Here is a 14,016-nt window from a genome sequence, read left to right on the forward strand (position 1 = left end):
AGTAGATCCTGAAAGAAGACGAAGGCATCTCAGCCTGGACTATAGAGTGACCCATCTGGGCCGAAAGGCCGGACGCTCTTAGAACTGTGGAGTTCACAGCCACGCCGTTAAACTGGGCGACCGATAATTCGGGTGAAAAATCGAACCCTGAGACAGCAGATCGGGTCCGCCTGGAAGACACCAGGGGTGTCCGCGAGAGGATTGACGATGTCTGCAATCTAGGACCTCCTGGGCCAATCCGGGACGATCAGAATGACCGGCACCCATCCAGCCTTGATCCTTTTTCGACAGCTTGGAAAGCAAGGGAAGGCATGGAAACCAATAGGGGAGCCCGAACTGCGACCGAGGAATGGCCAGAGCGTCAACCCCACTGTGAGAGAAACACGGGACCCTGAGCCGACCCGAGGGACCTCCTGTTCAATCGGGACGCCATGAGGACCACCTCTGGAGTCCCCCATAGAAAAGTAATCCGATAGGAAACCTCCTGAAGTACCATTCCCCTGCCGCGAGGCCCTCGCGGCCGAGGAAGTCGGCGGCCTAAATGTCCACGCCGGGGACATGCACTGCGGAGCTCACCAGGACTGTTGCCTCTGTCCAAAGGAGGATCCTGGAATCTCGGCCGAGGCCAGCGTACGCCGAGTCCACCGCTGGTGGTAGACATATGCCACAGCTGTGTCATTGTCTGTCTGGATTCGAATTGGCAGGCTGCTGAGAATCCTTACCCAGTGAAGGAAAGACAGAAAGATGATCCGGAACTCGAGGACATTGATCGGCAGAGGGTTCCTGCGCCGACCAACCACCCTGAAAGAACAGGAGACAAAGCCCCGTGCCTCCGCGAGCGGACAGGCGTCCGTCGTCGCCACCTGCCAGGGAACTGGAAGGAAGGATATGCTGTGAAGGATCTACTCTGGGATAAGAGAAGTGACCTCGGCCACAAGTCGAGGAACCATTTGACCTGGGAGAAAGCCGGATCGGACGATGCAGGGAGAAGACAGACCTGTCCCCTGCGATAAAATAGCCTGCTGAAGAAGTCTTGAAAGAAACGGGCGAAGGGAAAATTGCTTCCGATGTTGCAACCAAACCTCCTTAGGGTCTTTAAGGCCCATCGGAAAGGAGGGGAGCCGAGAACCCTGGAGCAAGCGAACTTCCTGACAAAGGAGGGATATCCTGTCCTCGGGAAGGAAGACTCTGGTCCGACAAGTGTCGAAGAACATGCCCGGAGATACGAGGCGCTGAACAAGACGTAACTTCTTCCTGTTGACGAGCCACCCGCAACGGTTAGAATGTCGGGAAAGATGGATAGACTTTCGGGAGCCTGAAACCGAAATTCCTGAGCCTCCATGAAAGTGATTACTGAACGAGGGAATATCATCCTGAAGTGTCTCCGACGAAACTTCCTGTTCAGCAAATGGAGATCCGGACTGGGACGAACCTTGTTGTCCTGTGTCAGTACAGAAAGATTCGAAGAGAAGCCTGTGAACCGTTCCTGTTCTGGGACGGGAACCTTTACCCCAGATTTAAGGAGGGAAACAATGGCCGTAAAGAAAACCCGGGACTAGAGCGGGGTCTCTTGGAGGTTGGGATTTGAAGAAAACGATCCCAGGACCGTGAAATGAAGAATTTGTATCTAGAGGATACAAGTGCCCTGGCCCATGCGCCCTCTACTGAGGAGACCCAGACGTCCCTGAGGAACAGGAGACTGTTGCCCAGCCTGAGAAACGGGCTGGGGTCTGGTCGTCGGTCATGCCTAGGTGGAACCTCCAGTCCTGGACCTGGAGAATCCACCTTAGGAGTAGCGGGCACGCCAGAAAAGAGTGAGACGAAGAATACCTTCTTCTCTTAACGTGCCTGTGGCCTCTGCGAAGAGGAATCTGATGCCGCAAAACTACGAAAAAAGTCAAAAAGACCGAAGTAGCCGCCTAAAGGGAAAGTAGGCGAGGTCTGGAGAAGGGGACTGGTGCCGCCAGTGGCGTCCTTAATAAATTTGGTCCAGCTTGGAACCGAAAGGACGTGAACCTTGAAAAGGCAGGCTCGTAAGGGACTTCTTTGATGACTCTTGAGCCAAACAGTGCGACAGCTGGCAACAACATTACTGGGCGCCTGTGCGGCAGAAGACGCGACGTCCAGGGAACAAAATATTCCCCGGCGTGAGTAATCTGGGTGGCAAGTTCCGCCAGCCGGCCTGATGGAGCTCCAGCTTGAATGCCTTAACGGAGTTGTTTAGCCCCTCGGATACAGACTTCGAAACCCAAATAGAAGCCAAGGCTGGGCATTGGGATGATTCGGCAGTTTTGAAAGCCGACTTCACGAAGGATTCCATGGTCCTATCGATGGAATCTTTCAGAGCCGCCCACCGGACAGCGTAAGGACTGTGTTGGTGGCAGGTCTAGCAGCCGACGGATCCACAGGGGGAGAGGTCGTTCTCTAACGCCTCTCATTCCGGTTGGCAATGAGATCCGGAGGAAAGAGATCTGGGACTCCAAGACGCTTGTCTCTTTGAGAACGTCTGGTCGAATTTGCTCTTTCTCTGGCCAGAAGCTCCTCGAATTCAGGATGAGGAGCAAATACCTTGGGAGGTAGATTAGACCGTCTAAACGAAACCGCCTGATCTGCGGGTTTCGTAGAGGAATCTTTGATGCCACAGGTCTGATTGGTCGCTCCAATGAGGCTTTGAACCATATCCCTCATGTTAGCGATTTGGTTCGAAACCGGCCCCAAATTATCCTTCGAAGGCGTATCATAGAAAGCCTCGACACTAAGCTAAACTGGATATCCTACTTCCTGTCGGTAGGGTGTATACTGCAGAGGAGGAGCTAACTTTTTTATTTGCATAGTGTCAGCCTCCTAGTGGCAGCAGCATACACCCATGGTTCCTGTGTCCCCCAATGAAAGGCGATAGAGAAAAAGGCAAATGCAATTCTGGGATGTATTAACAGAAGCATACAGTCTAGATCACATGAAGTCATTATTGCCCTCTACTCCTCTTTGGTCAGACCTCATCTGGAATACTGTGTCCAGTTTTGGGCACCACATTTAAAAAAAAATACATCAACAAACTGGAGCAAGTTCAGAGAAGAGCGACCAGAATGGTGACCGGTCTGCAAACCATGTCCTATGAGGAACGGTTACAAGATTTGGGAATATTTCGCATGCAAAAAAAGACTGAGAGGAGACTTAATACCTGTCTACAAATATCTCAAGGGCTGTCACATTGTAGAAGGATCATCTTTATTCTCATTTGCACAAGGAAAGGCTACAAGCAATGGGATGAAACTGAATGGGAGGAGACACAGATTAGATATTGGAAAAACCTTTTTGACAGTGAGGGCGATCAATGAGTGGAACTGGTGGCCATGAGAGGTGGTGAGTTCTCCTTCAATGGAAGTCTTCAAACAGAGGCTGGACAGACATCTGTCTGAGATGGTTTAGTGAATCCTGCTCTGAGCAGGAGGTTGGACCAGATGACCCAGGAGATCCCTACCAACTCTAATATTCTATGATATTATATATATATTATTATTATTATTATTATTATTATTATTATTTATATATATATATATATATATATATATATATATATATATATATATATATATATATATATATATATATATATATATATATATATATATATATATTATTCTATGATATTATATAATATTATATATTATATATGATATGATATTCTATGATCGTGCTGACGATCTGGCCAATTACTTCAAAGAAAAAATTGACCATATTCGACAGGAAATCATCTCCCAATCTCTTCATACCATGCACTGTCCTCCCTCCCCCACTGCATCTAGTTCACTCTCTGACTTTGAACCAGTTACAGAAGAAGAAGTAAGCAGGCTCCTTGCATCTTCTCGCCCGACCACTTGCACCAGTGACCCCATTCCGTCACATTTCCTCCAGTCCCTTTCCCCGGCTGTCACCTCTCACCTAACAAAAATATTCAACCTTTCCCTCACTTCCGGTATTTTTCCCTCCTCATTTAAGCATGCCATCATACATCCATTACTTAAAAAACCATCCCTCGACCAAAACTGTGCCGCTAATTATAGACCTGTCTCTAATCTTCCCTTCATCTCTAGACTCCTCGAACGCCTGGTCCACTCCCGTCTTACCCGCTATCTCTCAGATAACTCTCTTCTCGACCCTCTTCAATCTGGTTTCCGCTCTTTACACTCTACTGAAACTGCCCTCACTAAAGTCTCTAATGACCTACTAACAGCTAAATCTAATGGTCACTACTCCATGCTAATTCTCTTGGATCTCTCTGCAGCATTTGATACTGTGGATCATCAGCTCCTCCTCACTATGCTCCGCTCCATCGGCCTCAAGGACACCGTTCTCTCCTGGTTCTCCTCCTATCTCTCTGACCGATCCTTCACTGTATGTTTCGCTGGTTCCTCCTCCTCTCACCTTCCCCTTACTGTTGGGGTTCCTCAAGGATCAGTCCTAGGCCCCCTCCTCTTCTCGTTGTATACTGCCCCTATTGGACAAACAATCAGTAGATTTGGCTTCCAGTACCATCTCTATGCTGACGACACCCAACTATACACTTCTGCTCCCGATATCACACCGACCTTTTTAGAAAACACCAGTGATTGTCTTACCGCTGTCTCTAGCATCATGTCCTCCCTCTATCTGAAACTAAACCTGTCAAAAACTGAACTCCTCGTGTTCTCTCCCTCTACTAACCTACCTTTGCCTGACATTGCTATCTCCGTTTGCGGTTCCACCATTACTCCAAAGCAACATGCCCGCTGCCTTGGGGTCATCCTTGATTCTGACCTTTCATTCACCCCCCACATCCGATCACTGGCTCGCTCTTCTTACCTGCATCTCAAAAACATTTCTAGAATTCGCCCTTTTCTTACTTTCGACTCTGCAAAAACTCTTACTGTTTCACTTATTCATTCTCGTCTGGACTATTGTAACTCTCTACTAATCGGCCTCCCTCTTACCAAACTCTCCCCGCTCCAATCTGTCCTGAATGCTGCTGCCAGGATCATATTCCTCACCAACCGTTACACCGATGCCTCTACCTTGTGCCAGTCATTACACTGGTTACCCATCCACTCCAGAATCCAGTACAAAACTACTACCCTCATCCACAAAGCACTCCATGGCTCAGCACCACCCTACATCTCCTCCCTGGTATCAGTCTACCACCCTACCCGTGCCCTCCGCTCCGCTAATGACCTCAGGTTAGCATCCTCAATAATCAGAACCTCCCACTCCCGTCTCCAAGACTTTACACGTGCTGCGCCGATTCTTTGGAATGCACTACCTAGGATAATACGATTAATCCCCAATCCCCACAGTTTTAAGCGTGCCCTAAAAACTCATTTGTTCAGACTGGCCTACCGCCTCAATGCATTAACCTAACGATCCCTGTGTGGCCTATATTAAAAAAAAAAAAAATTAATTAACTGGTTCATGCAGCTTTACATGAACACCCAAGCCTTACACTATGGCTGGTCCGAATAACTAAAGCAATTGTTACCATCCACCTCTCGTGTCTCCCCTTTTCCTCATAGTTTGTAAGCTTACGAGCAGGGCCCTCACTCCTCCTGGTATCTGTTTTGAACTGTATTTCTGTTATGCTGTAATGTCTATTGTATGTACAAGTCCCCTCTATAATTTGTAAAGCGCTGCGGAATATGTTGGCGCTATATAAATAAAAATTATTATTATTATTATTATTATTATTATGATATAGACGTGTTATCAGCCATTGTAAAGCAGGAGGAGGTGAGCTGTGACATCATCTATTGTGAATGGTAGATCCTGTGTTATCTAATGTATATAGAGGTGTTATCACTCATTGTACAGGAGGGGGAGGAGGTGAGCTGTGACATCATCTATTGTGAATAGTGGATCCTGTGTTATCTACTGTATATAGAAGTGTTATCACTCATTGTACAGGAGGAGGAGGTGAGCTGTGACATCACATTGCAAATGGTGGATTCTATGTTAACAGATCTTTACAACCCGCCTACTTCCCGGCCATTCCCTTGTGCCTGTGATCAGTAGGAGTGACATGAAGTGCATCATCACAATGTCGCAAATAATAAAAACCGTCTGTCCACTGAGCGTGATGCACACACAGCACCGCTGACAGCTGCCCCAGCTCCACCACAGACTGACGGCGCTGCGAGTGCTGCATGTTCTTCAATTCTGACATCTGGTCACAGTGAGATCAAGGCTCAGGAGCAGCCGAAATGACACAATCACAAAACAGTGACTCATAAGCCAATATCTATTGTATCTGCATAGGAATTTGGGGGATTTACAAGCTTGTAAATAAATATTCCTAAATTGCATAAACTAAAGATTAGACTTGAGATTTTAATCCTCACTAGTGAGATCCATTGCTTCCATACTAGTCAAGAAGACAGCGCCAGGGGATGCCAATAGGTAGGAGGCGATTTTCAGCGCCCCCCCCATGGGACTGCTGGACTGGAATTCTGTGGATCGACTCTTCTCTACCCAATAGGGATTATCCAGAAGGTTCTAACAATCAGGATAATTTCCCAATTTACCTCCGCCACATTGGTGTGTTCATCTATGGAAACAAAGATCTTGTACAGCAGCGTTTCAAAATAATCTCCTTGCAGCCGATTCATCACGAAACCTTCCAGGGGAGGCACTGAGAGAAGAAGCAAAATGAGGATTATCTTCTGCCGGATACTGATAAGGTGAAGATAAAATCTGATCCACACAAGGTAAATGTCTCATCACTGGAGAAGGCGAAACAAAAAATATATCAAAGTATCATGGAAGGAAGAAATCCGGACGGCATCCTGTCTTCATTGGGATTATCCCTTCGCTTTCTGCCGACCCTGAAAATGGTGGAAATATTCACATACCCGATATGCAGCTGTCATCGGAGATCGGTACGTCCAGATATATAAATCCTTTATTATAAAGGCCTAAAAAATTTTAAAAAAAGAGCAAAGTGATGTTACAAATTAATAAAAAGACAGGAAGAATCAAGGTTTCTCAAAATAACAATGTAAAACAATACTGCTCAAGCCTTCACATTAACAAACTACATTTATGCTGCGGATTTCTTTGCCGGAGCAAATGTGCTCCGTGCGAACGAGCGCTGCACAGGACAATGCCGGACACCGCTCCTCCCGCACCGTCACTTACTATGGACGACGTTGTGCTCCAGAGAACCCGCCAGCTGGGGACCAGAATCAATGATTTTGTCAATAGTTCTTCTCTCGGCATTGCTGCAAATCTAAAAGAGGAGGAAGAAAAATGGAAAATCCTTCAGATGTAAACAATGAATATTTCTATTTTCTTGATGAAAAACTAAAAGAAGATGTCCGATCTTCAGTCCCGGGCTGGATACCTTGATGTCATCTTCAGTGATGTACCCGGCCTGCACCACCCACCAGGCCTCTATGGTGATATCCACCGGCTTCATGGGCAGTAAGTCACGGGCAGTTTTCCTTCTGAAAAATTTCTATAGAGGGGACAAAAGAAAGGAAACCAAATCTTACTGACAGCCGCACGCTCACGTGGATGGAGGGAGCAGAACTCGTCCGCCTGTATAGGACTCAAACGGATCACATACATCCGGCATTTAGGGCAATTTCTTGGCTTTGCCGTCAAAGCTCAAGATACGATAAAGATCCAAGAACTTTTCATTCTGAGATTATTATGCTTCTAACGTAAGAACAACCTCTAAGGATTTTTTTTTTCATTCCAACCCATCCAAGGAGGACGATATCTCGCACTGTCACTACAAGAGGAATAGTAAAATCCCCCTGAGCATCTTCCTCCTTACCTTAGATGATCTACACTGGTTCATCAGATCAATGTACTGGTTCCTTCCGATACCGAGGAGTCTTAGGCCTTCAAAAGAGCAAAGCGTAGAACACTGAATATCTGTATACTTAAAGGGAACCTGTCACCTGAATTTGGCGGGACTGGTTTTGGGTCATATGGGCGGAGTTTTCGGGTGTTTGATTCACCCTTTCCTTACCCGCTGGCTGCAATATTGGATTGAAGTTCATTCTCTGTCCTCCATAGTACACGCCTGCACAAGGCAAGATTGCTTTGCGCAGGCGTGTACTATGGAGGACAGAGAATGAACTTCAATCCAATATTGCAGCCAGCATGCAGCCAGCGGGTAAGGAAAGGGTGAATCAAAAACCTGAAAACTCCGCCCATATGACCCAAAACCAGTCCCGCCAAATTCAGGTGACAGAGTCCCTTTAAAGGAGGTTCTGTATTCATCACCAGTCCACAAGTCGCAATACCCTGTTCTTACTCAGGCTAAGCGCACGGACAGTGATAGAACACCAGTACTCACATGCAACCATGACGCTCCATTCAAATCTTAATGCAAAAGGGACAACGGGATTAACACCCCCTATTCTAGTGATCAGTGGGGGTCTCAGCGATCAGACATTATTTATCTATCCTAATGGTGCATCACATGTCACTTCCCAGGGCCAGTCAGCATTTTAGAAAAGCATCATGTGACCTCCCCGAACTAAGGAGTCACGGAATGTTCAAAGACGTGGACTCGCACCATGTGACCGGGATGTGCCAGAATTCTTTTAGAGCCCCCGCTTTGCATTTTTTGGACACTGGTACCACCCCGCTGAACAGCCCCGTACTCACAGTCTGCGGCGGTGAAGTTCGGCAGGGAGTCGTAGCTTTTTTCACTATTCATTATGTCCTTTTGGGAGAAGAAAAAAAAAATGATTTGCAATAATACGCCGTGCTGAATATTCCGGCTACATCAATTGTTTCCATTTAAGATCTCTGCTTCATACAAATCGGAACCATCAAGTAATAAACCCTGTCTTGGCTCGCATGTGGGGACATGAAGGTGCACTACAACACCCAGCACTGAAAACTGTACTGTAACATGCAATGTGTCCATCACACAACCCGGACATATAAAGAATTAATGTCTATAGTCTCCTGTCCAACTGGTGACCCCCTAAAGGGCAGCAAGGCAGGCACCGTCATGGGGGCAGGGAGGCGGGCAATCAATTGATTGCACAGCGAGCCCCTCTGATGGAGACACAATGCATAGTGGCAGTCAGTAAAACCCAGAATCAGTAAAGTTCCCATGTATCCGGCCAGTCACTTGTATCACAGGAAATCTGGTCCAGAACGGGGGCGCTCTCTGTAAAAAGCTCTCGCCATATACAAACCCCCTGCTATATACCCCTCACCTCCATTATTCCAACATAGTAGGAGAAGGGGGTTATCCGGAGTCCTTTCACCATGATGTCGGACAGGTGGAAGGGGTACAGCATCAGATGGTCCCGGCTGTATTTCAGGAGTTCCTCATAATATCTCCGCTCGTCTTTTTTAACGTGTTTCACTGGAGAGAGAACAAATATATATTACCCATAGGACAGATATATAATGGGGTGACCTACAAGTCTGACATTGATGGCACAGCATCGGTGAGAGATTACACAAGGGGTTGTACACAGGGACTCCGGGTGTCGGACCCCCACTTATCTGAAGGATAGGTAATCAAGGTGATAAATTTGACATCTCCTTTAATGACCATATCTCCTCAAGTATTTTTTTTGATTGCTAAAATAAACGTAAAAAAAAATAAAATAAATAAATCGAGTTTGTAGAGTCTCGATGAAAAAAAAAAAAAAAAGCTACCACCGTTTTGTGTCTGCAGCTCCAATGCGGATGGATCTGACTTGTGTGGTCTGAATCTGCTGTATCCTTCCTTCTTCTCTGCTACCTACCCAGTGCATGCGGGCGGGGGCAGATGGAGAGTCGGATCCGCCGACAGGTGGCACGTTACATGAAGCTCACAGAGCACACGTCCTAGACAGCCGGGGAGCCGAAGTATCGAGCCCTGGAAATACCCGCTGGTCACTGGGGCAGGAACGCTGGCGCTGATGGGCAAAAAGGGGAGATGCTGCCGCTATTTCTAGGAGAGCAGTGCCCCTTCTGGGGTTACTAGTAACATAGGGGGCAGAGCTGCAGGAATTTAGAGAGGTGTCCGCAGTGCAGCGCGCCCGCGGTGTTTGCCCTTGAACATGTTGATTCAGCCTTGAGTAAACTTACTACGGAGCTGCGTCTCCTTCATGTGACCGTCCCGGCCATGGCCGCTGTAGGCAATCCCTCTCCATACAGCAAGACCGGACCCTAAATTAGGTGTGTAATATATATATATATATACACACACAAATTTGACAGCCCCAGGGCCCAGTAGACTGCGGTCAGAGTCCGGCCCCTATAGGGTGACCGCCTCCTGGGTTTTCCAGTTGACAGCTGAGCTTAACACCACCGTACTGTAGCCCAGTGCTATGTGCTGGGCTACAATCTCCCTCTGTCACCGTTACATATAGTGATCAGAACAGAGCAGCCGTATCATTGCCGGCTGCAGCGCGGTGATCACTGTAATTAGTGGTGAGCGAGCAGAGACCGCAAGTCCTGGGTCTGGAGCCACCCAGCTTTCCTAGGAAAAGATTCAAGTAGTAGCAGTTGAAGAACATATCTGAATATATATGAACAGACAAGAAAAAAAATGAGAAGAACTGCAGGAATTTTGGACAAGTATTGGTTGTGCACTTCATGTAACATTAATCTCCTGTATTCTTCATATGTCCGACCTGTGCAGTAAAGTGGCAAAACCGAAGCCTTTTCTTACAAAGAAAAACAACCAAGCCCGGCTATGTTTTGCCAAAACCTACATCACGTCTGTCAACATCATTTGTGAAAATGTGTTATCGTCTGATGAGAACGAGGTTGATGTTTTTTGGCCATAATTCTAAAAGTTATATTTAGCGCAAAGGCAACAATGAACATGATGAAAAAAAAATTTAAAATCACCATACCTACAGTGAAGCATGGTGGAGGGAGTATTGTGCTTTGGGGCCGTTTTGCAGCAGCTGGAACTGGGGATTTAGTCAAGGTGGAGGGAATTATGAACAATTCCAAATATCAGTCAATTTTGCAACAAAAACTTCATTACCTTCAAAAAGGTAAAGGTGAAGCGGAATTTCATCTTTCAGCATGACAACGGCTCCAAGAGACCTCTAAATCAACAGAACAATGGCGTCACCAAAAGATAAAAGGTTTGGAATGACCCAGCCAGAGCCCAGACCTGAATCCTGTTGTAATTCTGTGGGTGACCTGAAGATGGCGCTATACACCTGAGATGCCCTCGCAATCTAACAGATGTGGAGCAAGTAAGAGTAGGCAAACATGTCCAATTCTAGATGTGCCATGCTGATAAGACTCCTACCAAAATCACTGAATGCTGTCATAAATTCACAGGAGACTTCAACAAAATATTAGTTTATTATATCAGTGCAGACTTATGCATTATTTTTCCAATTGATTTGTACAGATTACGGACGACAATAAAGGTGGAAAAACTTTTGAAATGATTCTTGGTATCATTTTTATAATGAAAAAAACCTGGGATTCCAACAGGAGTGTGTAGACTTTTTATATGCAGTATGTGCGCCCCATAATGGTATCAATTAAAAACAAAACACCAAAAAGCCATAACACCTCATCTTAAAGGGGGGTCTCAGACAATGGGGCTATAAATCATTTTTATGCCACAAATAACAGATTTTCGTAAAGAATTTTACATTTTTTATACTATTAAAAATTACATTTTTTGATTAATTAAAACATTAATACTTCACATTTTTTGATGGAAAAATAAATAATAATAATAATTTTGATGACATATGGCTGCTGATAAGCAGCACTGCCACACCGGCTGACAGGTTGTATGTGGTGCTGCAGCTGAGGTACTGTGTGTCCTTACCCAGGTTGTTGCGGTATCTCAGCTGGTTCCGGATGCTGTACAGTACGACCTGCTTCTCATATTCCTTCTGTGAGTTTCCCAGACTCTAAAGAGAAGAAAATTTACAGGAATTACAGCGGCGGCGTCAGATCGCAGGACGAGATTTATATAAAGAAAAGCAACAGGGAGATGGTGAGATCCAGGTCAAAGCGGGGAAGAACTGGTATCTGCAGGAGCCACAACGCTGAGCACTGGGAACGCTGTCGGCGGGAGAGCGCGGTGCACGGGAACGCTGTCGGCAGGAGAGCGCGGTGCGCGGGAACGCTGTCGGCAGGAGAGCGCGGTGCACGGGAACGCTGTCTGTGGGAGAGCACGGCGCACGGGAACGCTGTCGGCGGGAGAGCGCGGTGCACGGGAATGCTGTCTGTGGGAGAGCACGGCGCACGGGAACGCTGTCGGCAGGAGAGCGCAGTGCACGGAAACGCTGTCGGCGGGAGAGCGCGGTGCACGGGAACGCTGTCGGCAGGAGAGCGCATTGCACGGGAACGCTGTCGGCGGGAGAGCGCGGTGCACGGGAACGCTGTCGGCAGGAGAGCGCGGTGCACGGGAACGCTGTCGGCAGGAGAGCGCGGTGCACGGGAACGCTGTCGGCAGGAGAGCGCGGTGCACGGGAACGCTGTCGGCGGGAGAGCGCGGTGCACGGGAACGCTGTCGGCGGGAGAGCGCGGTGCACGGGAATGCTGTCTGTGGGAGAGCACGGCGCACGGGAATGCTGTCTGTGGGAGAGCACGGCGCACGGGAATGCTGTCTGTGGGAGAGCACGGCGCACGGGAATGCTGTCTGTGGGAGAGCGCGGTGCACGGGAATGCTGTCGGCAGGAGAGCGCGGTGCACGGGAATGCTGTCTGTGGGAGAGCGCGGTGCACGGGAATGCTGTCTGTGGGAGAGCACGGCGCACGGGAATGCTGTCTGTGGGAGAGCGCAGCGCACGGGAATGCTGTCTGTGGGAGAGCGCGGTGCACGGGAACGCTGTCGGCGGGAGAGCACGGTGCACGGGAACGCTGTCTGTGGGAGAGCGCGGTGCACGGGAATGCTGTCGGCAGGAGAGCACGGCGCACGGGAATGCTGTCGGCAGGAGAGCGCGGTGCACGGGAATGCTGTCTGTGGGAGAGCACGGCGCACGGGAATGCTGTCTGTGGGAGAGCGCGGTGCACGGGAACGCTGTCGGCGGGAGAGCGCGGTGCACGGGAATGCTGTCTGTGGGAGAGCACGGCGCACGGGAATGCTGTCTGTGGGAGAGCGCGGTGCACGGGAATGCTGTCTGTGGTAGAGCGCGGTGCACGGGAACGCTGTCGGCAGGAGAGCACGGCGCACGGGAACGCTGTCGGCGGGAGAGCGCGGTGCACGGGAATGCTGTCTGTGGTAGAGCACGGCGCACGGGAACGCTGTCGGCAGGAGAGCGCGGTGCACGGGAACGCTGTCGGCAGGAGAGCGCGGTGCACGGGAATGCTGTCGGCAGGAGAGCGCGGTGCACGGGAATGCTGTCGGCAGGAGAGCACGGCGCACGGGAACGCTGTCGGCAGGAGAGCACGGCGCACGGGAACGCTGTCTGTGGGAGAGCGCAGCGCAGGTGGTTATGCTGCCAGGTGAATACAGAGCAGAGGACAGGTGACAGCAGGATCATGTGACACATGGCAGCTCCGGCGTCAGGTGACCGGGCATTACCTGCTTGACGTTGGCCGGTAGTTTGGCCCAGGGGTAATTCTGTCGGATGTGGAACTCCACGTCAATATTCATGGTGACCGCACCTCAGCGCGGAGCCTGCACATCCCCCGTCACCGCCTCATGTCTCCGGCTGTCAGCACTGAGCGCTGCCCGCTCCTCTCTGTCTGCTGGAACTTCTCGGTAGCGAGTTACTTCCTCATTGGACAGCGGCCAGAATGACGACCGTGACGTCACTTCCTGTAGGGGCGGAGAATTCAGCCTTTACGTCACGTACATTTCTTTACTGTAGAGGTAAAATCATTCTCCGTGTTAGTGTCCGCTGCCGCGGGGGCCGCCATGTTTCCGTAGATGTTATTTATAGTCATTGTGTTTGTTCTCACCAAGATGAATGTGGCGTCCCTGTAGATGAGGGTAGATGCCATTACTATAATCTGGCCCTCTCCATAGGGACATTCCCCTCTAGACAATGTTATTATGTCCTCTAGTGCTGAGGCGGCCATGATTCCGGAGACCAAA

The 14,016-nt window shown here is 48.8% G+C and overlaps 1 protein-coding gene across 1 annotated transcript in view; it reads right to left on the minus strand.

Annotated features, from left to right (window-relative positions):
• The window catches only part of FAM91A1 (family with sequence similarity 91 member A1), a 29,572-nt gene extending 15,835 nt beyond the window's left edge, over positions 1 to 13,737 (minus strand). Inside the window, exons 1-9 of the mRNA XM_069731849.1 lie at positions 13,501 to 13,737; positions 11,798 to 11,882; positions 9,213 to 9,364; positions 8,650 to 8,707; positions 7,808 to 7,875; positions 7,370 to 7,483; positions 7,165 to 7,255; positions 6,879 to 6,941; positions 6,552 to 6,658 (exon numbers count right to left, since the gene is read on the minus strand). Of these exons, the coding sequence (XP_069587950.1) occupies positions 6,552 to 6,658; positions 6,879 to 6,941; positions 7,165 to 7,255; positions 7,370 to 7,483; positions 7,808 to 7,875; positions 8,650 to 8,707; positions 9,213 to 9,364; positions 11,798 to 11,882; positions 13,501 to 13,572 (810 nt within the window). The 5' untranslated portion in view covers positions 13,573 to 13,737. The remainder of the gene's footprint in view (positions 1 to 6,551; positions 6,659 to 6,878; positions 6,942 to 7,164; positions 7,256 to 7,369; positions 7,484 to 7,807; positions 7,876 to 8,649; positions 8,708 to 9,212; positions 9,365 to 11,797; positions 11,883 to 13,500) is intronic.
• Between the last annotated feature and the right edge of the window lie 279 nt (positions 13,738 to 14,016).

Source organism: Ranitomeya imitator, chromosome 6, assembly GCF_032444005.1.
Source record: "Ranitomeya imitator isolate aRanImi1 chromosome 6, aRanImi1.pri, whole genome shotgun sequence".
In the NCBI taxonomy this organism is placed as follows: Eukaryota; Metazoa; Chordata; class Amphibia; order Anura; family Dendrobatidae; genus Ranitomeya; species Ranitomeya imitator.